Genomic DNA, 22431 nt, shown 5'->3' with positions numbered 1-22431 from the left:
CTGACCTGTGAGCTTCCTGGATTCTCCTGTTTCTACCTCCTATCTTTTTAGGACAGTTGGGATGAAAGATACACATCCTTGCTCGGGTTCTGGGGATTTGAACTCGGGCTCTCATGAATGTGGCAAGTATTTGCCTTCATAGCCATGTTTCCAAGTCCCCTTTTCATTTTTGACACAGCATCACCACTGGGCTTAGGGTCACCTCTTGGGACCCCCTGACCCCCAGCCCTGTCTTTTACACATGGAAACGGGTCCTTGACTGACCAATGCTGATTCGCCTTGACCGCTGTGATTGGTTCAAGGAAAGGCACGTGACCTAAGCCCGCCCACCCAGAGTTCATACTCAGACTCCAGGTACTCTGGGGCAGCGAGCAGACGTCCTTACCACCATGAATGGCAACCAACAAAGCATAGCCATGGTAACTCACACCATACCTGAAGACAGATCCACACCTGAATGATTCCCTACAGACGAACACTCACTTGTTCTTGCTAGTCTGAGCTAAGTTTTCTACTGCTTGCAAGAGAAAGAGAATCTAGGCAAGTCGATCCTGCCAGTTTTGGAGGAGCACCTACCCCTACAAACACGAAGGCTACCTGCTGGGTGCCAAGCCCTGCAAGCTATGATCCTCCTCCAGACACAAGAAGTGACGGCGATTTTACTTGCTTAAGAGCTCTGAGTTTCCCTCCTCAACTACTTCTGTTTCCACTGCTCTTTACCCCCCAGGGACCAGCCTCCTGCTGCCCACAGGGGCTTTGCTCTTCTTCTCCTACCCGCAGGTATCTTGGAGCACCAACCGCACAGCTCTTGAGTTCACAGCCTGGGCTGGGTGTTCACCCAGAGGCTGACATTGAGCCTGGACCAAGAGTTCCTCCTCAACCACACGCATTAGAGTTGGGCAGCAAGCACCATTTGTTCCAATCCATAGACGCGAAGGCTAAGGGCATGACTCGGTGGCAGAGTTCGAGCCAATCAGCACAGGCAAAGGTTGAGAGCGTGGCTCGATGGCAGAGCTTGGTCCAATCAGTACAAGCAAAGGCTGGAGGGCGTGGCAGAGTAGCAAAGCCCGTCCTACCTGTGTGAGAGGTCCTGTGTTTGTTTCCCTGTGCTTCATAAACAAGCTAACCCCAATTTGCAGGTGCAGCGATTGAGCGGGTGCGCTGGGTAGTTCGAGGTCAGAGAGCTGGTTCTGATGGCTCCGGCGCGCACCCCATTCCTGAAGTTCGTCAGATTCCAAAGCTCAAAGCCAAGCCCCTCCCCTAAACGACACCTCGTGAAATACCAAGAAAAGAGCTGACCAGAGAGGACAGACCTCAAAGTGGGCTTCTTTTTCTTCCTTCCCTCCCAAAGTCAATTTCTAGAAATGAGGTGTCCATGGGGTTGGGGTGGTGACACAGATGTCGCCAGATGGCCCTGACTGTTCCCTTCCTTTCTTGTGGGGCCAGAGAACTATGGGAGGAGCGGGCCTGGTGCAAGAGTCCGGTGGAGGCGTGCCCAGACCCTGGAAATCTTATCCTGAGATGGAGGAGAGTGGGGTCGCTGTCTCCCTGCCCCGGGGACTGTATGTCCCCGCACATATCGCCCTGTGCCCTTCACCTTCGCCTTACCAGAGGAGGTCACGTAGCCGTAGCTAGGTTAATCATCTTCTTCCATTATAAGGTCCTTTAAGAGCACCTGGAATTCCTATTCATGCAAATGAGCCAAGGATGTACACTCAGCCCGGTAGCCCTTCAACCGCTCCCCACAAAGGTTTAAATAGCTTTCGTTTCCTCCAATAAATAGGACCAGCTCTCTGAAGCTGTTCCAGGAGTGTGTTCTTTGCCCACTCACCCATCCAGCCTGGCTTAGCTTCCCTCAGGCCCACTACCCTGAGGGAGAAAGATACCCCAGCCGGCACCTTCCTTACATCCATCCCATAGCGTTTGTTCCCTACTCACTTCCTCTGTCCACTTCCTGTAAACAAGATGGAAATACTGGAAGGATACAGATAGGCATTTGTCACCTCAGCACGCAGTGGCCCTGGCCTTCAACACAGGAGCTCATAGTTCATGGCAAGCTGGATTCGCAGCCTGAGTCAGGTCATCCCACTCTGGCTTGCAGCCCCAGAGACTGAGCGGGCACCCCAAGCCTCAGTTTCCCTCCGGCTGCTTCTGGCATCCATGGAGCCGATGCAAACCCTTGCCACTGTCAGAGCCGGTTCGTTCTGGCCAGCTTTGAGGCGCTCTGGGTACAAAAGCCAGGCTTCCATTCCTATTGTACAGACAGTTTATTATCTGAGGCCCAGAGGAAGGGTTTAGATGGATCCATTACTTTGACTGCAACGGATCGAACTGGAAGTCAGGCTAGAAAATGTGCTTGGGCTTGTAGAGTCTAGGCCAATCTCAAATGTCAACTCAAGGTCAAATACATCCATGTACAAGCCTGCCCAGGCAACGGACTTGAATGATCACACAGGGGGACGAAGCCATACACATAGGGAAGTGGGCATCAGGCTGGGTGTGAGCTCCCCTGGGGCCGCCATCACACAGGGGTGGCAGAGTTGAAATGCCTGCTTTGGTAGACCCCCACCTAAGGCAAGCACTAAAATCAAGTCCAGACTGGTCTGAACAAGTCGACAGAATTGGAGGGGCCACAGAGACAAACACTGGGTGATTCCTGTTGTCTTGTGACATGTGACTCCTTCTCCTTGATCCCCTGTGAAAATGACTGTAGTGGCCAGGATAAGTCCTGATTCTGAAGTCAGCTCCCTGGTTCAAACCTTGACTCTTCCAGGAGAAATGGCTTAGGGGTAAAGAGTATGTGACGTTCTTCTGGATAACCCCAGGCCACTTCGCAATCCAGCTCCAGGGATCTGATGCCCTGATCTGGCCTCTGCGGGGACTGCGGGACTGCGTAATACGCTAATCTTAGTTCTTTGACCCTGGAGAGTCACTTTTTCTCCCTTGTTTGGAGAATAGGTGTCACAGTGGGCCTCGGGGGCTGAGGTGATAAAGCTCTCTCCAAACAGCCTAGCACAGTATCAGCCCTCAGGGAGTACAGGTAGCCAGCCAGATGTCTGGACCAACTCAGTCAGCAGAACCTGTGGACAGAGTGGGAAAGAAAACGAGGTTGCCTCAGGTAGTGTGACCAGAGCAGACACTCGTCACCAATCCCAAAGGAGACTATCAGGGACACGGGGCTCAAAAGCACTGGCTTGCACCCTCCAATGCATGCAACTCCTTCCTCATTCGTTATCTACCTGACTGACTGAACAGCTGCTTCAGGAGAGGATAAAATACGCCCCGCATATTTGAAATGTTTTGCTTATGAAACCCGGCAGGACTAGCTTTATAAGCTTCGTAACAGTGAAGTCACTTATGAGAGTCTAGTCCCATCTAGGGCTGGGATGGGGAAGGAGGGCAGGCTCCCCCAGAACCGAGTGGTTGGGATTCCCAGAAGGCACCATCTGGGATATCTCAGAGAGGGCACCAGATCACATCCTGGTGTCCCCCCACCCCCTGCATGAAATAAAATCCTCCCTCTGGAATTCCAATCCAGCCAGAGGAGAGGGGGCACTTCCGGCCTGGGTCTGTTTCCCACACTCCAGGGTGCCTGGGTCTCTAGCCAATCCAGTTAATTGAAAAATTACGTTGGGCTGAGAAGAAGCAGGCCAGGCTGGGGCGGACAGGCTCCCAGGAATCCTATTGGTATCCAACAGTCTACAGTGGAGGAAGGCTAGAGGACCTGGGGAGCTCTGGGCCTCCTAGGGTTTTATGGCTCCAGGGTTCTCTACTAGGCAGAAGGCCACGGAAACTTCCAGCCTCAGATGGGAGCTTTAACTAGGTTGAGCAGAGAACTTGTTCGCCACGCACGACGATTTGGGTTCTGTCTTCTGCACTGCATCAACTGGGTATGGAAAAGTGTAAGTATAATCCCGGCAGGAGAGGCGGGAGGCAGGACAATTAGAGGTTCAAGACTCCTTCGGTGAGGAAATTTAGGCACGAAGAATAAAAGCCTAGCCCAGGAGTGCAGGCCTGTGAGCGTGGGTCTTGTTCACCTGATTGCCAGATATCACCCCCCAAAACACACACAAACACATCACTACATCCCGGGGTGCTATTCTGGGATGAGCCACGGGGCCACTGCAATACCCAGTCCTAATAAACATTACTGCAAAGGAAGCCTGAGATGTAAGACCAGCCTCAAGACAAGGGAAAGGCTGCCTGTAATGCATAGGACAACACGGTGTCCTTACGCCTGGGAGGCTCTGCAAGGGGCCCAGACTACTAAGTCCCAATAGACGGCCTTTGATTTTGTCTTCAAAGTGGGCTCACATCTCTAGTGTTTCTTATCTCAACCTAGTGATATGTTTTATTATTCCCATTAGAGGGAGAAATGGTGGCTCAGCCTAGTCACACAGGGTGGGTGGTGCAGCCTGGCCTGAAGCTGGCCCTCCACCCGCTCCTGCTCCTGTCTTTTCCAGCATGCAACCTCTTGGGCACACCCAAGCCTCTCCAGGCCGCTCTGTCCACCCTTGTCTTCCTAGGACCCCTGTCCTGATTATGATAATCAAATCCAAAGCAGCCTGATCCATCCATAGAGACCTCTACTATCAGCTTCTGAGAACTTCCAAATGGGGACCAATGGGGACCCCATCATCGCCCCTCCTTTCAGGAAGCCACATCCTTCAGACTAGACATAACGGACCCTAATGTTTCAAATGCTGTATTTGGCTGGGCTGGGGGTGTAGCTCGCTTGAGAGCGTGAGTGTTTGTCTAGCATGCACGGGGGCCTGATTTCTATCTCCGGCATGGGGAAGTACGCCTAGAATCCTAGCACTGAGGATGTGGAGGGAAGGGGATCAGGAGTTCAGGGTCACCCTGAACTACGTAGAGAATTCAAAGTCAGTCGGGGCTACATGAGTCCCCCAGCTGAAAACCAAAAGGAGCAAAAAGAAAAATAAGAAAAGGACGAGGAAATTATCTTTCAGTTTTTGGAGTCCAGGCGATGCGGCCTAAGAACTAAGTGAGTGTATAACCGGGATCCAGAGAGATGTGGGGTTCTTGGAAAAGAAGGGAAAGTAACGGGGTGAGGGGCAGTCTCAGCGGCTGACCCCACTGTGCAGCTTCTTCTGTGATTTCTAGCTTTGATGCCTCTGCAGGGGGAGTGTGGCTCCGTGGTGAGAAGCAGGCTCCAACTCCAGGTGTTTGGGGAGTCTCTTCCACCCATCAAGAGTCCCAACGAGTCCCTCTGCCCCTCTGAGGCTCTATCTGCCCCATCTGCCTTACAAGGTTGACAAGAGATTGAAGCAGTCTCCACAATCTGGCCTACTGTGTGAGACGACTACACACAGTTGGGAAATTCGCCCTTCTCCTCCTTCCTTGAAAGCGACATCATATTCTGTATGATGAGGGCTTCTGGAACCTTCTGTCCCAAGCTTTCAGGTAGAACATTCTTTGCTGACAGATCTTTTAGAGCAGGGCTTCTGGTAGCCAGGGGCTGGCTGCTTCTGGCAGTATTAATATAGAGTCTAAACCAGAAATCCTCTCCTGGAGTTCTCCAAGTGATGACCAGGGATGTGTCCCCCTCCTGCCTGGAGGGGCTGCTGACGTCCCAGTAATATGTCCCATCCCCCTACTCCAGACCTTGGCTGTCTGGCTCCCTCAACAGTTCAAAGGTCAGGCTCTTCTAAGCTGAAAGCTGCCTTCTCAGGAGAGCAGAGGGGAAAAGTATTTTAAAAATGTAGATGGAAGCCCCAGGTGGCTTCCCACCCCCACTCCCACCCAGCTCACGGCCTGCTCACAGAATACAGAGTACAAGGCTCAGCTTGGTACTATGTGAGCCTACTCAAACCAGCAATGCAAAGGCCGTGTGTGATTTACCCAGCGTGATCCCGATGGCACCATCCCAGACTAGCTCTTGACACTGAACACCTTTAGGCCAGGGCCTTTTGGAGTGAGTGCTGCTGGTGGAAGCCAGAGACTACAGACCCCAGCAGCTAGGGAGGCTTCAACCCATTCCAGAAGCCCAAGAAATGGACATACGGGACAGTCACCCTGGCACAAGCTGCCGGCAGAGAGGGGTCAAGAGAGGGCATCCCTGGGTGTTCCTTGCAAGTCTGCTTCATGCCTCCCATGGGAAAAGGAAGGCGCACAGACTCCGGCTTGACCACTGGATGATCGTGGAGAAGTGTCTGATGTCAATAAAGGAACACTGGAAGTGAAGGGGCACAAGCACTGGATGTGGTGGGGTGGGGTTGGGGCTGGATCTCCGTGCCTGAGAGCTTGGGCCCTGAAAACTCAAACTCGGAAAACAGGTCTGGAGGCAAAGTCTCTAACAGGCCCTGCATGAGTATTCGCCACCTTCCCCGGCCCTGATCTCTTCTTCTGAACCGACTGAAGGCTCTTGCGTTTCTCATTTTGTCAGTTTCCAAATATATATATCAACATATATATATCAACATATATATATATATATCTCAATCATAGATTGTCCAGGGCTGGTGACCTCTCTCTTGATACCTGCAAAACACTGCACATCTCTGGTGGCTGCCTAAGTGGAAGGAAGATGGATGTATGTTCCCTGGGCTCACAAGACAGGCAGGGGTAGAGGTCATAAAACAAAACGAAACATGTGTGCGCGTACACATGCGCGTGCACACACACACGTCCATACACAATATAGCATAGCTGGCTGGGGTTTTTAAGTGGCCCAGATGAGAGATGTTTACACTATCACTAACTTAGGATGAAAGAGAGAGAGAGAGAGAGAGAGAGAGAGAGAGAGAGAGAGAGAGAGAGAGAGAGAGAGCCCACAGGCACTGAGGCACTGTCTGGTCAGTTCGTGGCATTGCAAGCTGGCTGGTGACAACTGCCGCCTACCAAATCAGTTGTGACCAAGAAATGCAGTGTCAGCAAATCAGTTGTGACCAAGAAATACAGTGTCAGCTTTGGTCCGTCTCGGTGCCTGACCTGAAGCAAGCCTCATTCAAGAGGCCAAGTGACTCTTGGGACAAGCAGAGAACTCCCATCGCAGCAAAGAACAGACAGTTTTCAGGAAAGAGGAGTCCAGCTATGTGACACCCTAGAGCCCAGGCAGTCCTTAGACTCTGAAGAGAGCAATGTATTTTCTTATCTAGCATTTCCCCTGCGTATGTGTCTGTAAAGAGCTAATGCTTCTGAGATAGTGAGGGAGCCACCCCACGGAGCCCTAGCCCCAAGCAGTGTGTCTAGCTGTCCCAGGAAGTACCAGAGGCTGGTGACAGGGACCTCACAGAAAGGATTCACCTGGGACCCCACTGGAGTGTCATGTACTCCATATCAAGTCAACTGGACAGAACTCACATGCAAAGAGCCAACAGATGGAGGGTCTAGGGTAAGCCCACCCACGACGGCAATGAGCAAAGAGAGAGATAGGAAGGAGAGAAGCACAGACACCATTGCAGGGAATGCAGAGAACCTGAGAGGTGCCAACAGGTGAATTCTCACTGAAGGCAGGGTAGGGAGAAGAGAGAGTGATTGGTAGAAGGTAAAGGGACCCGAGGTGGCCTCCTCTGCTGCTAGAGGGCCTGCCTTATCAAGAAGTCAAACAAACAAACAAAACTGCAGGGTGGTGGGATAGCATTTATTGCCAGCACTTGGAAAGAAGGCAGAGTCAGAGAGACCTCCGGGAGGTCGAGGTCAGCCTGGTCTACACAGCCCCAGGCCAGGCAGAGCTACAAAAGGAGAACCCTGTGTCAGCAAAACCAAACTGAAATCTGCAAAAAGACGGGTAAGGCCCACACTTCCACCGTGAGGAGCACAGCGGCACAGGCCACCCCTTAAGCACAGGATGCCTCTCCTTAGCACCACAACTTCCTAACCTCTGGGTCCTGAATGTGAGCATCGTAATAAAGAAATAATAACTAAATAACCTGTCAATAGTAAAAGGTTTCCGAACACACAAAAATCAAGCCAAGTTCAAAAACGTGAGGAACTTAGGGTCATTCCGGCAACACCCACCCCGTGCTGCATCCTGCCACTTCCCTGCGGCCTTGGTTCTGATCACATGACATGAGCACCGCTCTGTGTGTGCCCTCGTGCCCTCCCGCCGTGCGGTGCCAACGGAAATGTCTGAAACCCCTCGGCTCAGATCCAAGACTTGTGCGTTTCTATTGGATATGCAGAACTTTCTGCTCTGACAGAAACATAAACAGTTTAACTATGGGAAACAAAGACTTCTTGGTATTTTCTTCCCAGCATGAGATTCAATGTACATAAAACTAGAATATTTTTGGATCGAGTTGCTGGGAGCGTCTGCTCCAAAAAAACTGCTGTTCGAGATGCTGACTTCAGCTCTGTAAAACTCGTTCGATAAATCTTGGCTTGGGATTAGGACAGAAATCCCAACTGAGGTGGCCCTACACATATTCCTGCCAATTTGTACTATGTGGTTATGGGAAGGACCAACCTTAGCATAATGGTTAAATTATGAAATAAAAATATCGATTAACTCTGAAGAACCCTGAGGGTCCTCTGCTTCCCATGGTTTCATATTCAGTCAAGATTTAATAGCCTATAACTCCAGGGGATGTGCTGTCTCTACTGGTCCCAACAGGTGTACACACACACACACACACACACACACACACAAATATAATAAAGTTGATCTTTAAAATGCCCTATTCAAAGGTCCATTTTCAGATTTTTTTTTCCCTATCTGAGTCAGGTACAGGGCCTAGCAAAAGACATTTAATGGGTTCCCAGGTGAGTCAGACAGATGGTCCAGTGGTCATGCCTTAGGGAACGGCCTTAGCAAAACAAACACCTTACGTTTTTATAAGCAATCCGGAACAGGCCATAGAAACATACTGGGAGCCCTGATTGCATCTGAATTGACCACCGGTCACAAGTGGCTGATTACAAGTTAGTTAAATGTACAGTTCGGTTCTCCAATCCCCACGAGGCTTCGGAAAGTTCTGTCAAACATCTGTCCCATGGCGTCTGCCTCGGTTTCCCCTATTGAGAACCGAAGTTCCTTCTCTGAAGGGCTGGTTAAAACCGATTAGGACTTGTGCTTGGGAGAGAAGGAATGTTGCAGGTCAAGAGCTAAAATTATCTCCTATCTCTTTGGTACCTTCATGGGCCATTTATACAACCTGGATCTGACCTCACGGGCTTGGGACTGTGAGGTAGCATGTTTGCAATGTATTGACTTAGCAGACCCCAGCTTCCACCAACCTTAACGTATGCCAGCGGAGAGCATCTCTGAGTCCTTGCTCTGCTGTCACCTGCCTACTTGATGTCCCCGTGCATGGATTTGGTACTTGCTTTGTTGAATCATGACTTTCTTTTGTTCTGTGGCTATAGAAGTGTGTGTGTAAGTTCTTTGGAAATGGAATCCCACTCAGGGCCCCCGGGGCCTTGGGCACTCGCATGTGGCTCAGAATAAACTCTTCCAAAGAGCAGGGTTTTGTATTAACACTATAAAGAGAGGGTCCGTTCTAGAACATTCCCACAGGGCAGACACTTGTAGCCACACCTGAAGAACCACAGGAGAAAAAGCATCCTGTACGGACAGCCTTACGTCGGTGACAGAAGCCAGGGTGAGCTTCTGCTTTTGACAGGGAGCATCCAGAATGCGAGCTTGCCTCTTTCTCAGCTACCAGAGTAGCAGAAGGACCTCAGAGGAGCCCAAGAAAGACATAGATGGAGCTGCCCGCCTACCTGACTTCGGGACTTTAATGGAACGCTGTGGGAATCTGCCCCACAAAAGGGTGCTCTGGGTCAGTGATTACTCCCAGCTCAGGCCACACTAGAAGCCCACAAGCAGCAAGAAGTACCCATGGTGTGTGGGTGGGTATAGAGCCACAAACCCCAGGAATCCATCCCCTGGTGCATTATCTGAAGGGAGACAGAAAGGTCATCCAGGGCAAGGTAGTCCAGCACATAGACTGGAAGCAAACATGAACAAATCATGGCTGGTTGATGCCCTGAGAAGGCATCACAGGGCCTTGCCTGGTGCCCTGAGCCCTGGAGAAGCCCCGCCTCCCAGTGAAACCCAGGCCACCTTCTGCCCTAGGCAGATCCTCGGGATAAGGAGGGGACTCAAAGCTAGGCAGTCACAAATAATACATCATGGCCAAGAGGTGATAAGAGACCAAGTTGTCCCCACCCCCTTAAAGAGGCTACAACTGCACAGCCAAACAGGTGACACAGCCTGCAATCCTGGCACTTGGGAGGTGGCTGCAGAAAGATCGGGAGCTAAAGGTAAGCCTAGGCCACAGGGCAAACCCTTGTTTCAACAAACTAACAACAACGGCTACAACAATCCTCTCCAAGCCTGAAAACCCGAGTTCTGTCCCAGGGACTCACGTGGTTGAAGGCAAAAGCCATTCCCAAAAGGTATCCACGGGCCTTTGCACTTGTCAATAAATAAACAAACGTCAATTTTGAACCTGTAAATGGAAGGATGTCCAGCACCAGCCTGGACCATAGAATTGACTTAAATCGACTCAGCCTGGGGCTCAGCATGCAGAGGATCCAAAACAGGGGTTTCTACCCATCAATACCCAAGTCCCTGACCCCTAAGGGTACAGAGAAAGTTCCCAAGGTTATGAAGGAGGCAGCCCTCACGGTGGTCCTCCCCAAGGCAGAGAGGAATGTGAGGTGGCTGAAGGGAGCACGGACAGGCGCACGGCTAAACGAGTCTGCTTCCACAGAACCTTAGCACCAGCAACAAAAGTGTCCAAGGGGACGTGGGGCAGGGCGGGTGGAGGCTGGGCTCTGAAAGGCTGGAAAAACAGGCTCCACCGGTGGCTTGGGGGACCAGAAGAACTGAAGAATGGAAGAATTGCAAACAAGAACTGGCTTCCTCTGTCTCCTTAGCACTCAGCCAGGCACTGGCTCTGGACAGCCAGGGACAGCATTTCAACAGAAGGCACTAGAACACTGTGGGCCGCCCTGGGCGGACCCCACGTAGGGCAACTGAGTGCCCTGCTGTCTGTCTTAGCACAGCAGGGGCTCCTGAGCTCACAAGACCAGGAACCGATCCATGTGGTCCATCTATGGAGAGTCTAAGAACGGAAGCCAGCGAGCGCATGGCTGAAAATGGAGGGAGGAGGGGGCTTAACCTAGTCATGAGTTTAACTAGGCTGTGTCCACTACTGACACCCATAGGAGACAGAAAGACTGCTGGTAGTGATATTAGGATTCAGGGAAGCCAGAATGCCCGACCCCGCCCAAAAGGCAAAGGGCAAGTCTTCAAAGTCTGGTCTGTGGAATCCTGTGTCAAAACGCAGGGCTGGAATGTAGCTCAGCCGGTACAGTGCTTGCCCAACATGCACAGGGCCATGGGTTGCATCCCCAGGATTGCATAGAGCAACAACAAACACACAACGGTATAGCCATGAGCCTGTAGTCCTAGGAACTGGGAGGTGGACGCAGGAGGGTTAGAAGTTCAAGGCTAGCCTAAAATAAGAGCCCGTTTCCCAAAGGGGATATATCACAACAACAAAACACTCGGGGCTTTGAATCTGAAACACTTAGAACCCTCGCTTAGTGGTGTGGGGGTGTGGGAGTGAGTGCCAGTGTAGTCTGAGCACTCTACTGTCTCTGTAAGTTCGATGCCAGCCTGATCTACTTAGGAAGTTCCAGGTCAGCCAGGGCTACCTACAGAGACCCTGCCTCAGAAGAAGAAAAGGAGGAGGAGGAGGAAGAGGAGGAATAAGAGGGGCAAAGGGAAGGAGAATTCGTTCATTATTATTATTATTATTATTATTATTATTATTATTAATTATTCAAGGCCATCCTCACCTACAAGGTTACTTCTGGATTTATTATTGTTGTTGTTGCTATTGTCATTATAATTATTCAAGGTCATCCTCAGCTACAAGGTTACTTCTCTACCAGCCTGGGAGAGCCACGGCTAAGAAACAAACAATACAAACCCTTCATGGTAACCAGCACCCCAGACTACTGTGATCTGTCTCAGCAGTTTCAGACCCCTGGGAGATCAATGAAGAGGGAGGAAGACTATATCCCAAGGGCCTCATATGACTTTCATTAGAACCCACCTGACCCTGAAAACCACTAGTCATGGCTTCCGGGCGTCTGTCCCTTCCCAGGCTTCAGCTTCCACACCGCACCACAGAAGAGATTTACTTAGCCCGGCCTTTAGGTTCCCCGCTCAAGGGTCTGCATTCTGGGTTCCTAAACAGCAAAGGCAGGTGGGGACAGAACACTCTCCTAGCACTGATCCACTACTAGTGAGATTCCGGTGGGGTTTGGGGGCGGGGGTTATGGGTGGATTTTCTCAAGGACACAGAGGTAGGAACAGCTCTGGGAACTACAGGCCTGAGAGAACAGCCCATAGGCCAGCTCGACAGCTCACACCTGTTATCTTAGCACTAGGGAGGCTGAGGCAGGAGGGCTAAGTGTGAGGCTTGACTAGTGTAGTGAGAGAGAGAGACATCACACACACACACACACACACACACACACACACACACACACACACACACACACACACACCCACACACCCCAGAATAAGCCTACAGTCCCAGCATTTGAGAGATAGACGGTAGGAGGTCTAAAAACTCATGGTCATCCTCTGCCATAACCAAGTTCAAGGCCAGCCCTGGGCTGCATGAGACCCTGTCTCAGAAAGGAAACAAAGCTAAAATTAAAAACAGAAAGGCAGAAAGGAAAGACCACGGTTTTCCCAGGATCTTGACTTCTGCTGTGGCCCAAACCACCGAGAATGATGGCCTTGCTGTGCAGAAGGCAATCTGGAACAGACGCTTAGTATCCAATAACTTCTTTGGGCCTCAACGGTTTCATCTGTAAGATGGGGAGAATGCCAGCTGTCTCCTGGCCATGGGGATCAACAGACCTTAGCGCCTGCATCAGAGCAAAACTTGAATCTTGGCAAATGCCCTAAGGAAAGAACACATTCTTCGCTGTCCTGGGGAAAGGGCACATTCTTCCCTGCTTCAGTGCACAGGGTTTCAAAGTTAGGAGTCTGGTGTCAGGGCTGTGTAGGTAGGTGTGGGAACAAAGCTCCCAGGAGACCCGGCTGTTGTTTGCACCTTCTTTGTCATTCTCTGGGGAGAGCCTTCCGAAGCTTCCACACAATTAAAAGGCATGAAACATTCAATGCCTGCGATAAAGTTACAGCCCAAACTAGCCTGTGCCACCATCCTAATCCAGGCACCTGCGGATCAGCCACCAGGTGCCAGGTGGTGGGTGTTTCCTGGTACACTCCCTCAAATCTAGCATGGACGAGGGGACAGACACCACACTGCCCTCCCTGGGCCCCTTCTGCACAGCCAGGATTCAGTGTCTCCAGGCCAGGGCTGAGACATCGGGTCTCACATACCTGCAGTTCCCACCTGGCTGGGAATTTCTTCCAGATCAGGGGTTTCTACAGCATCTGCAGGGCCGTGGATATTGGGCAAGAGCTGAGCGGAATCACCCTGAGCAGAGTCCTCCATCTGGCCTCTTTTGAAAGCATCCAAGCAGCAAACGAGAGAAAACCTGAGGTCTCTACCACCACGAAGGCTTGCACAGGGACTGCAGAGGAGGTGGCCCCTGAGAATTGGCGGTGATCCCGACGTCCCCCCTCCCTGGAAGGCACTCATCTGACACACATGACATCCAACGCCTTTACTGAGGGGAAATAACTACATGCACACGCTTGGGCACACCTCCCCAGCCTGGCTCCCCTCTCTAGAGTGTTTAAGCCCTTAGTGACTCACAACACTGGGCTCCTGTGTGATTGCTTTGGCCAGCTTTAACGATGTGCTGGTTTATCTGCTGGGGCAAAAGCCTGTCGGCTCGCTCGCAAATCCACCTGATCTAACATTTGTGACAACTTACCCTATCATGATGGCAGAGGCGGGGGGGGGCAGGGGGGGTTGTTGGGGATTTAGCTCAGTGGTAGAGCAAGCGCAAGGCCCTAGGTTCGGTCCTCAGCTCCAGGGGGTGGGGGTGGGGAGAACAAGCTAATCATGATGGCAGAGGCGGACCTCAGGGTGGGAGGTGTCGCTTTCCTTGAGACGATGAATAGAAGCATAAACCCTCCTTCCAGCAGATCGAGTGACAAATGGACCAGGTAACTCAAACTGGAATATTACTTAGAAAATCAAGACTGTTTGCAACCACTGTGGAGATTCTCCAGTGACTCACAAGGGCAAGGCGGCAGCCAAACACTTGCTTGACCAAATCCCAATATACACTGGCCTGGTGATGCACCCTGGGAATCCCAGCAACAGGGGGAGGGCAGAAAGAGGCAGGGATCAGGAGTTCAAGGTTGTTTGGCTGCATAGAGAATACTAGGCAAGCCTGAGCTGTAGGAGACTACCACACACCAAAAAACAAACAAACAAAAACCCCCCAAAAAAACCCTCAACAGCCCTGACTACAATGATATAGGTGGCATGTCACACACAGCTCCACACACTGTCACACACAGCTCCATACACGTCAAGCCCTTTTAGACCTCGAGAATTCCCCCGTCTCCTGGTGGCACCAATAGCACCAGGGCCCACAGAAAAACAGGCCAACAATTAGACTCCTGTTCAAGCTTCAACTCAAGTGGGTATAAAAGCACTCCCCACTTTACAGAAGGGTAAACTGAGTCTTGGGACGTTCAGTAACTTATTGGATGGCACACAGCTTGTAAGAAGCATAATCCAGAAATCCTAACCGGCTCGTATTTATGTCTAAACCTGCACTTGCCCTGGCCAAGAATAAGATTCGGTCCAAAGCACTGAACCACTGCAAGGGTCCCTGGGAAAACAATCTTCAAAGTGGTTTATACCTCTGATCACCTGGACAGCCTAGGTCCTGTGACCTCCACCCTGCCCTGCTGCATGGGGATAGTAAAGGAAGCCAGTTGATCTTTGTAGGGGGCTGCTAGGAGTGTCCCAGTGCCTGGTGTGGAGGGAAAATGCTATCGAAACCTCTTCCTAGCAGAAGGCTTTTGCAGAGCGGGTAACAGAAGGATGTCTTGCTAAAGCTAGATCGAGGAAGGCTGGTGCTGCTGAAGCCACGTGTGTGGAGAAGGCAGACTTTTTGCTCTTTGTAAGATAAACATTTAAAAGGAGCTGGGCGATGGCGGCTCACACCTTTAATCCAGCGAATCTCAAGAGTTTGAGGCCAGCCTGGTCCAGGATGGCCAGGGTTGCACAAAGAAAGCCTGTCCTGGAAAACAAACAACCCCTCCCACAAACAAACAAGTTAAAAGGAAAAAAAAACTCTTTTTTTTTAATGTTTTATTTATTTATTATATAGGAGTACACTGTAGCTGTCTTCAGACACACCAGAAGAGGGCATCGGATCTCATTATAGATGGTTGTGAGCCACCATGTGGTTGCTGGGATTTGAACTCAGGACCTTGGGAAGAGCAGTCGGTTCTCTTAACCACTGAGCCATTTCTCCAGCCCCCCAAAAAAAACTCTTAAGTTTATTAATGTCTGCTTCCTTGAGTGTTCTCACAAGGTTTTTCCCTTTCTCCGAGATTGAGGTCAACCTGGTTAGCGCACTCCTAGGAGGAGCTACCCGCTGCCTGTGTGACCTTGGGCAAGTCCCTCAACTTTTCCAAGCACCAGGTTTCCTTGGTAGCCACACCTATTCCAGGTTATTCTGAGAACAATTTAAGACAAGCTTTCTTGTTTAGTTTATGCAGAGAAGGGCTCAAGGGAACAGGTGCCCCAGGGTACACTAACTGGATACTAAGCCCTGACAGTGAGAAACAAGAGGGAAAGGAAAGGTAACAATGTCTCAAAGATTTCAGAAAGGGTTGGGCTAGGATTTAGGATACAGCTCAGTCTGTACAGAGCTTTTAGAATGGCGTGAGGGGTCTCTCTCTCTCTCTCTCTCTCTTTTTCTCTCTCTCTCTCTCTCTCTCTCAATTTTTTATCTTACGCGGTGAGTGGTGGTGGCTGGTGCATGCCTTTAACCCCAGCACCAGGGAGGCAGAGGCAGGAAGATGTCTGAGTTCGAGGCCAGACTGGTTTACAGAATGAGTCCCAGATCATCCAGGGCTACACAAGAGAATTCCTGTCTGGAAACAAAAACCCAAACCAAACCAAACCAAAATGAAACAAAAAAAATTAAATTTTACCAAGAGGTACAAAAGCTATAGTATAAACCAGACATCGTGGCCCAGGTTTCAATCTCAGCACTTTGAAAGTAATTCAAAGGAGGGTACACAGTGAGTTGAAGCCAGCCTGGGACAGAGGGAATCCTGTCTCAAGAACAAAGAAACAAAAAACGAACTAAAACCCACCAAGTTCAGATGTAGAGAGATTGAGGGTCTAGTTCACAGAGAGGAATGTTAGCTGCAATCCCTTGCTTTAGAGTCTCGGCACCCAAAAGCCTCACTTCGTAGGCCTTCATCTCTGACCACACTCTCTAACACTAGGTATCCCCCAAGTCCCACCAGCCAGATCCCCTCCCAGCTCCATTTTCTGCACTGCACTTCTGGTCCTGGGACATGTCTATCTTGGACACATTTGCCTATGGGAAATCTCTTCCCACAGAGTCTAAGCGCCCTGGAAACGGGACTGCAGTGGTTTCTGCTACTGTAAGGCTGACAGCTCTAACAGCACCTGGCTCAGCAGGTGTTCGGACTGGGACTGAATGAGTGACAATGGCTGGCGGGTCAATTCAATTCAATTCCCAGTTTAAGAACACCCAGTAGGCATCTGGTTCACTCGCCCCACACTCAGACGATGATTTCCCACATCATCGAGAGGCACACTGGTCTCACAGGTACCTCGGGGTCAGAGGGAACTGGGGAGAAGTGGGGCGTGGACTATACAAGCAGCTGGTGGCTTGTATCTTCTGCTCTGGTCGTGGATCCATTTACTGGCGGTCAGAGCTAGCACCCTCCCTAGCATGACCACTCCGTGGATCTCAGGGCAATGTCAAAGTGCCCAGACCTCCATCCTGAGGCAAAGTGTCCATTCTCAGACTGCCTTATCCAGTAAGGCATCTCTTCAGATCTTTGAACTGAGCATTGTGCCCAGCTTGGTACAAACAGTGGAGAATCTAAGGACAGTGGCCGCACAGACTGACTGGAATGTTTACTTCCCCCAACAGCTTCAGCTTGCGGTCCTAAGGCAAAGAGTTCCCATTTCCTTCCTAGAAGAAAACTCCCATAAACAGAAACCACTTCCGTACTGGCTATTGCCAGCATCCAGCCATCATTGAGACTCTCTGTCCTTGAAGACAAGCCAGCCACCGGGGTGCAAAAGCAGCTAAGCGGTTAAAAGTGCACGCCGTTCTTGAGAGTTCAGCTCCCAGCGCCCGTCGGACGGCTCACAAACCACTCATGACTCTAGCTCCAGGCAATCTGATCCCCTCCTCTGTGCATAGGGACACAGATACACGTGCCTAAATAAAAATAAATTCAAGCTTAAATTAAAAAGGACCAGCCACAGGGGGCTGGAGATGTAGCTCAAGGTAAGTGTTTGCCTAGTGTGCACGACGAGGTCCTGGGTTCGAGTCCCAGCACCACCTAAACCTGGATGTCTCAGTGCTCAGGCTGTTTAAGTCAGGAGGGTCAGAAATCGAAAGTCATCCTCAACTACATATGGATTTTGACTAGATTATGGAAGACCCTGTAAAGGAAGGAAAGAAGAAGAAAGAAGAAGGAAAAAGAGAGGGAGGAAGGGAGACAGTTGAAGATCGTAGTGAATTGGAGAAAGGTCAGCATTTTTTTTTTTTTTTTTTTTTTTTTTGAAAAGCTGGGGCCCCCTTGTCTCCAGCGGGAATGCAACCCTTGGGCTGGGAAAGGCCATCTCCTGCACCCTCTTCCCTATAGGGACATGCAATGAGGGAGGGGCTGTGGAAAACGGGTAACTAGTCTCAGATGTGAGAGGGAGGCGTTTCCCATTCCCAGCATGCCATTAGGATACTGTTATCACAAACACAGGAATGGAGCCCATCTAGACACAAAAGTCAACAGCCGTATCTCCACCCAGCCATCTTCCACGCGTTTACATAATTAACAGCATCCATAGCCACAACACATTGGCCTCAGTTCCCTGAAGCATTTTTTACAGATGGGGCAAACGTCATCATGACACACACGGTTCAAAAGGGCAGAGACAGGCAGGCAGTGTCACAGCCTAATGGGAAACTGAGTCCCTGGGGTAGAGACAGGTAGGTCAGCAGGTATGCCAGGTATGAAAATGCCAGGACTAGTATTTGTCATGTACCTGCTGTGACATAGGCTGGGTGATTTCTCAGCTGCTCTTGCCCCTCTCTACACACACACACACACACACACACACACACACACACACACACACACACAACACACATATTGTATGCATGTGTGAATATATATGTATGGAAGTGGGGGGGGTACACAGGACAACTCTCTCCTTTCACTGTGTGGACCCTTGGGGAATGGAACTCAAGTCCTTAGGTATGACAGCAAGTGCCATTTCCCACCAAATCATCTCGCCTGCCCGTTTTCTCCTTTATGCTGGAGACCAAATCTGGATCCTCAAACACTGGGCAAGTACCCTACCACTAAGCTGGGTCATACCTTTTATTCTGAGGCAGGGTCTCGCTAAAACGCCCAGGGTAGCCTTGACTCACTTTGCAGCACAGGCAGCCCTCGAACTTACCATCCTCCTGTCTCAGCCTCCTGAGTACCTGGAATGACGCCTATGTGCCACACAGGTAGCTGCTGACACGGGTGTCTTTTGCATGATTGTTAGTGAGTACCCATTTCCATGGTGAGTAAACTGAGTCTTAAAAAGATGCTTAGCCTGTGAGCTGCTGCTGTATCTCAGCTGGCTCCTTCTCAGAGGAAAGAATTATTTGGCAGGTACTCTGTGGGTTCAACAGCTCAGGAGCTCCCTGCCTGGAAGAGTTATCAGCCTGGTAGTCTTTGCCATGCAACAGACAGAATCTGAGGTGCCCAAGCCGGGCCTGGTAGCCATTGCCTAGTACGGCAGAAGATCTGGAGTTCAAGGTCGGTTTGGGCTACATCCTAAGACCCCGCCTTAGACAAAATAAAATCTGAAATGCCAACACCAAGGTGTAAGATAGCGACAGAACTCCTAAGTCAGTTTTAGGGCTCAGTCTCTGGATTTTCCTGTCCCTATCTGCACGGAGAGAATACAGCCTGGATACCAGGTAGGGTTTCAGGACGCTGCACGAAAAGTACTACAACACAGTAAGGTGTTCAATAATTTAAAAATAGTAACAATTCAAACAATCCTGTGCACTTCCGTTGTTCCTGGAAAAGTGTTCAGAAGTTCAAACTGAAGGATGGCAGACTTCTCGGAAAAGCTCGCAGACTTACATCTAAATTGTTTCCTTGCTCAGAGTCAGGCGGATCCAAGGTTCCTCCCCCAACCCATGACTTAACTTAGGGGCGGGTGGAGGGAGACAACTGAGACGGGAATGGGCGCACCCACTGGGCGAATTTTAACACAGAACTATACTGTACTCCACTTGGGACGGATCGGCCAAGCACACGCAATTAGAGCTCAAAGCTTGAGCTCCCCACCGCTGGAGTTAAAAAGTGTTTGCCAACGTAGCCAACTCTTGGCTTGAGCAAATGCGAGTGGGGAGAGCGAGGCTACCAGATGGGTTACAGGCACAGTACAGGAGGTCTCCTCAACTTTGCACTGAGCTAGCCCCTTACTCACATTTGCTCCCGGTCCAGCCAGGAGCCCAGCAGGAACCACAGGCTTGCAGGATCCTGACAAACAGATCTGACCTCTCTCCCTGTAGTGCTTTGGGACGCTTGAGTCAGGGAGCCAAATAGCCCCGCGAGAACCCAACACCTAAGCTGAAGAATTCACGAGGGGCCCGTACGGATTTTGCACTGGATAGCCCCTTTCCCACGCTCTGGAGTTCAGCACGGAGCTGAGTCTTCAGGCGCCATGGGATCACAGGACCCTGACAGGCACGGCCCTGACCTTTCTCCCTGCAGTCCTTTTGAGGTTCCAGAAGGGAGGAGTGGTGTTGCCAAAGAACTCCAAGACCCCAGCTCCCAAGCTGAAAAACTCCAGTGCGCCTCCGGGCCGCACCCACCCGGCGCTCCTAGGACACAACTTTGCCACTAGGAGCTCCGAGCTCCCGGCCCCGAGCGCCCCCGCGCGCCCAGCCCCGGCGGCTCCCGGACTCCGGGGCCTGCAACCACGCCACCCTCCCGACCGCGCGAGCACCTACCCGGCTGGCTGCTGTAGCCATCGGCTGCATCGGGAACTGCCCCAGATCCCTGCTGATCTCGGGGCCCCGCAGCGTTCGCGCATAGCTTGCAGGCTCCGAGGTCCGGGACGCGCGCGGGCCCGGTATCCCGCCCGCAGGACGGAGCCGGCTGGCCGTGTGCCGCAAGCTGGCGGACGCGCTCCCATGAACCCGAATCGGCCGCCCGCATCCCGGGTGACCGGGACGCGAGACCCCACGGCGGCGCGCGGGGCTCAGACGGCGGACGCCCGGCTCACAGACCTCCGAGTCGCCGCCGCATCGGGCCGACCACGCGCGCCCGGCCAGTGATCTCAGCCCCACCGGGCGCCGGGCACTCTGCGGCCGCCGCACCAGAGGAATCCAGCGCGATCTTCTCACGTGGGAACAACTCCAGATCAAGGGGGCTCCTCCTCCCGCTCCTTCCGGGCTGCCGAGGTACCCTCTGGCCACACCCCGGACACGCCCTCTCGCACGCCACGCCCTCTATCCGACCACGCCCACGACCCCTCCTCCTTGGCGCCTACTGCCCCTCCCCATGCGTCTGGCCCCAGGCCACTTCTCCCGTTCCTCCCGCTCCTCCACACCTTTCCAGCCCTTCCTAGAGAAACTCGGGATGAAAAAGGTGGATGTTGGTGTCCCAGGAATCTAGAGTCACCGTACTCGAGTCTGAGTGCGTCAGAAGAAAGGCTGCAGGCCTGTGCCTGGCCTGGCGGTATGGTGGCCGGGGAAGTGATGCTTTAGCCTTAGGGGTCAGAGGTTTGCTAGGGCAGTCAGGCTCAGGACAAGATGATACTTTGGAGGGTGTTCACCCAGCACTGGAGCGGCCAGGAGTGGGTGTTTCAGGGATTGGCCATGTGCCTGTAAAGTGCTTTGCAGCTGGGAGACCCCTTTGATCTGAGATTACAATGCTCTTTAGAGGGACTAATTATTTCCCCACAGCCCCAGGAGCCAGGGGCTGGCTTTCCCTCCCTGTAGACTCCAGGGAGCCAAGCAGCACAGCCAGGTGAAGCATTCCTGAGCTCACCACCACTCCCACTCCTTCTAAACCGAGTCGCGTGGACCCCAAGCGAGGTTCTATGACCCGTGACTCTCGCTGTCCCATTCTGCCAAGCTGTTAGTCTCCAATAAGCTATGGGAACAAAATAGCTTGCCTCCAAGTCTGAAACCTTTTTTTTTAAGTCACTCTTTGGACCATGGGGGAGAAGCTCCATCTCTCCTCAACCTCAGTGATTTGGATATTACTGAGAAGGCTTCCATTCTATTCTCTTCCCCCTGGGAACGGAGCCCAGCTGGGAAGACTATGATGCGATGGTGACAGGACCCTCTTCCCCCATCCCGAACTCTGACCCTGATCATCATGGAGGGCACAAGGGCAGGCCAAGGACTGCTGCTGGTGTCCCCAACAGTACGAGAAGACTGCCCGTGGCTTAAACACCCAGCCCTTCCAGAGGATGGACATGGGCCCAGCACCAAGCCACAGCAGGTCCTCAAGCCATCTGCCTTTGCAAGAATGAGGAGAATAGAAAAGCTTATTCTGAACCCCTGGAGGTGGAAATGATGTGTTTATATAGAGAGAAAGAGAGGGGGGATATGTTCTATGGAGGTGTGGTGAGGTGCGGGGAAAGGGGGTGCCTTTGCGAGCCCATGCTGAGGCATCCCTTCCCTGTGAGGGACCAGCCACACCATGGTATAGTATAGAGTTTATTCAGGGCATGGGGAGGGGAGTTAAGAGAGTAGTAGGGGCAGAGAGAGAGAGAGAGAGAGAGAGAGAGAGAGAGAGAGAGAGAGAAGAACCATGAGCATGTGGGGGGAGGGAATGGGACGAGAAGGACAAAGGTGGAAGAGGGTAAGAGCAAGAGAGTGAGGAGGGGGCAAGTAGCCCCCTTTATCGTATCAGGCATACCTGGCTGTGGCCAGGTAACTGTGGGGCGGGGCATACCTGGCCTTTGCCAGTAACTGTGGGGGTGGAGTTTAGACAGAATGCTGGCAGGAAAATCTGGGGAACACCCTTTCCAGGCCTTGGATCCTGGAGAAATCTCATCTTGGAGACATCTCCAGTATGTGTGTTGGGATTGGGGAGAGGCACAAGAGTGAGAAAAGACAAGACAAACAGACCCAGAGGAAGGCAGGAAGTACTGAGGGAGGTTTCATGGGGCATTCAGGCTGTGTCCTTTTGATTTAACCTTCCCTGAAGTCCTGGTTAGTTTTCATTGTCAACCAGATTCAACCTAGAGTTGCCTGGGAAAATGAACC

At 51.7% G+C, this 22431-nt stretch overlaps 1 protein-coding gene across 2 annotated transcripts in view; it reads right to left on the bottom strand.

Annotated features, from left to right (window-relative positions):
- Kazn (kazrin, periplakin interacting protein) overlaps window positions 1-22431 on the bottom strand; it is a 979201-nt gene that overhangs the window by 109349 nt on the left and 847421 nt on the right. Inside the window, exon 1 of one of the 2 annotated variants that reach the window (XM_032895072.1) lies at window positions 20161-20618. The exons of the other annotated variant lie outside the window; for it this stretch is intronic. Within the exon in view, the coding sequence (XP_032750963.1) occupies window positions 20161-20368 (208 nt within the window). The 5' untranslated portion in view covers window positions 20369-20618. Of the gene's footprint in view, window positions 1-20160; window positions 20619-22431 lie in introns of those variants that run through there. 2 annotated transcript variants of the gene reach the window in all.

This window comes from Rattus rattus, chromosome 1, assembly GCF_011064425.1.
Source record: "Rattus rattus isolate New Zealand chromosome 1, Rrattus_CSIRO_v1, whole genome shotgun sequence".
Classification (NCBI taxonomy): domain Eukaryota; kingdom Metazoa; phylum Chordata; class Mammalia; order Rodentia; family Muridae; genus Rattus; species Rattus rattus.
Note: the sequence above shows the minus strand (reverse complement) of the source record. Positions and strands in the feature narration are given on the sequence as shown.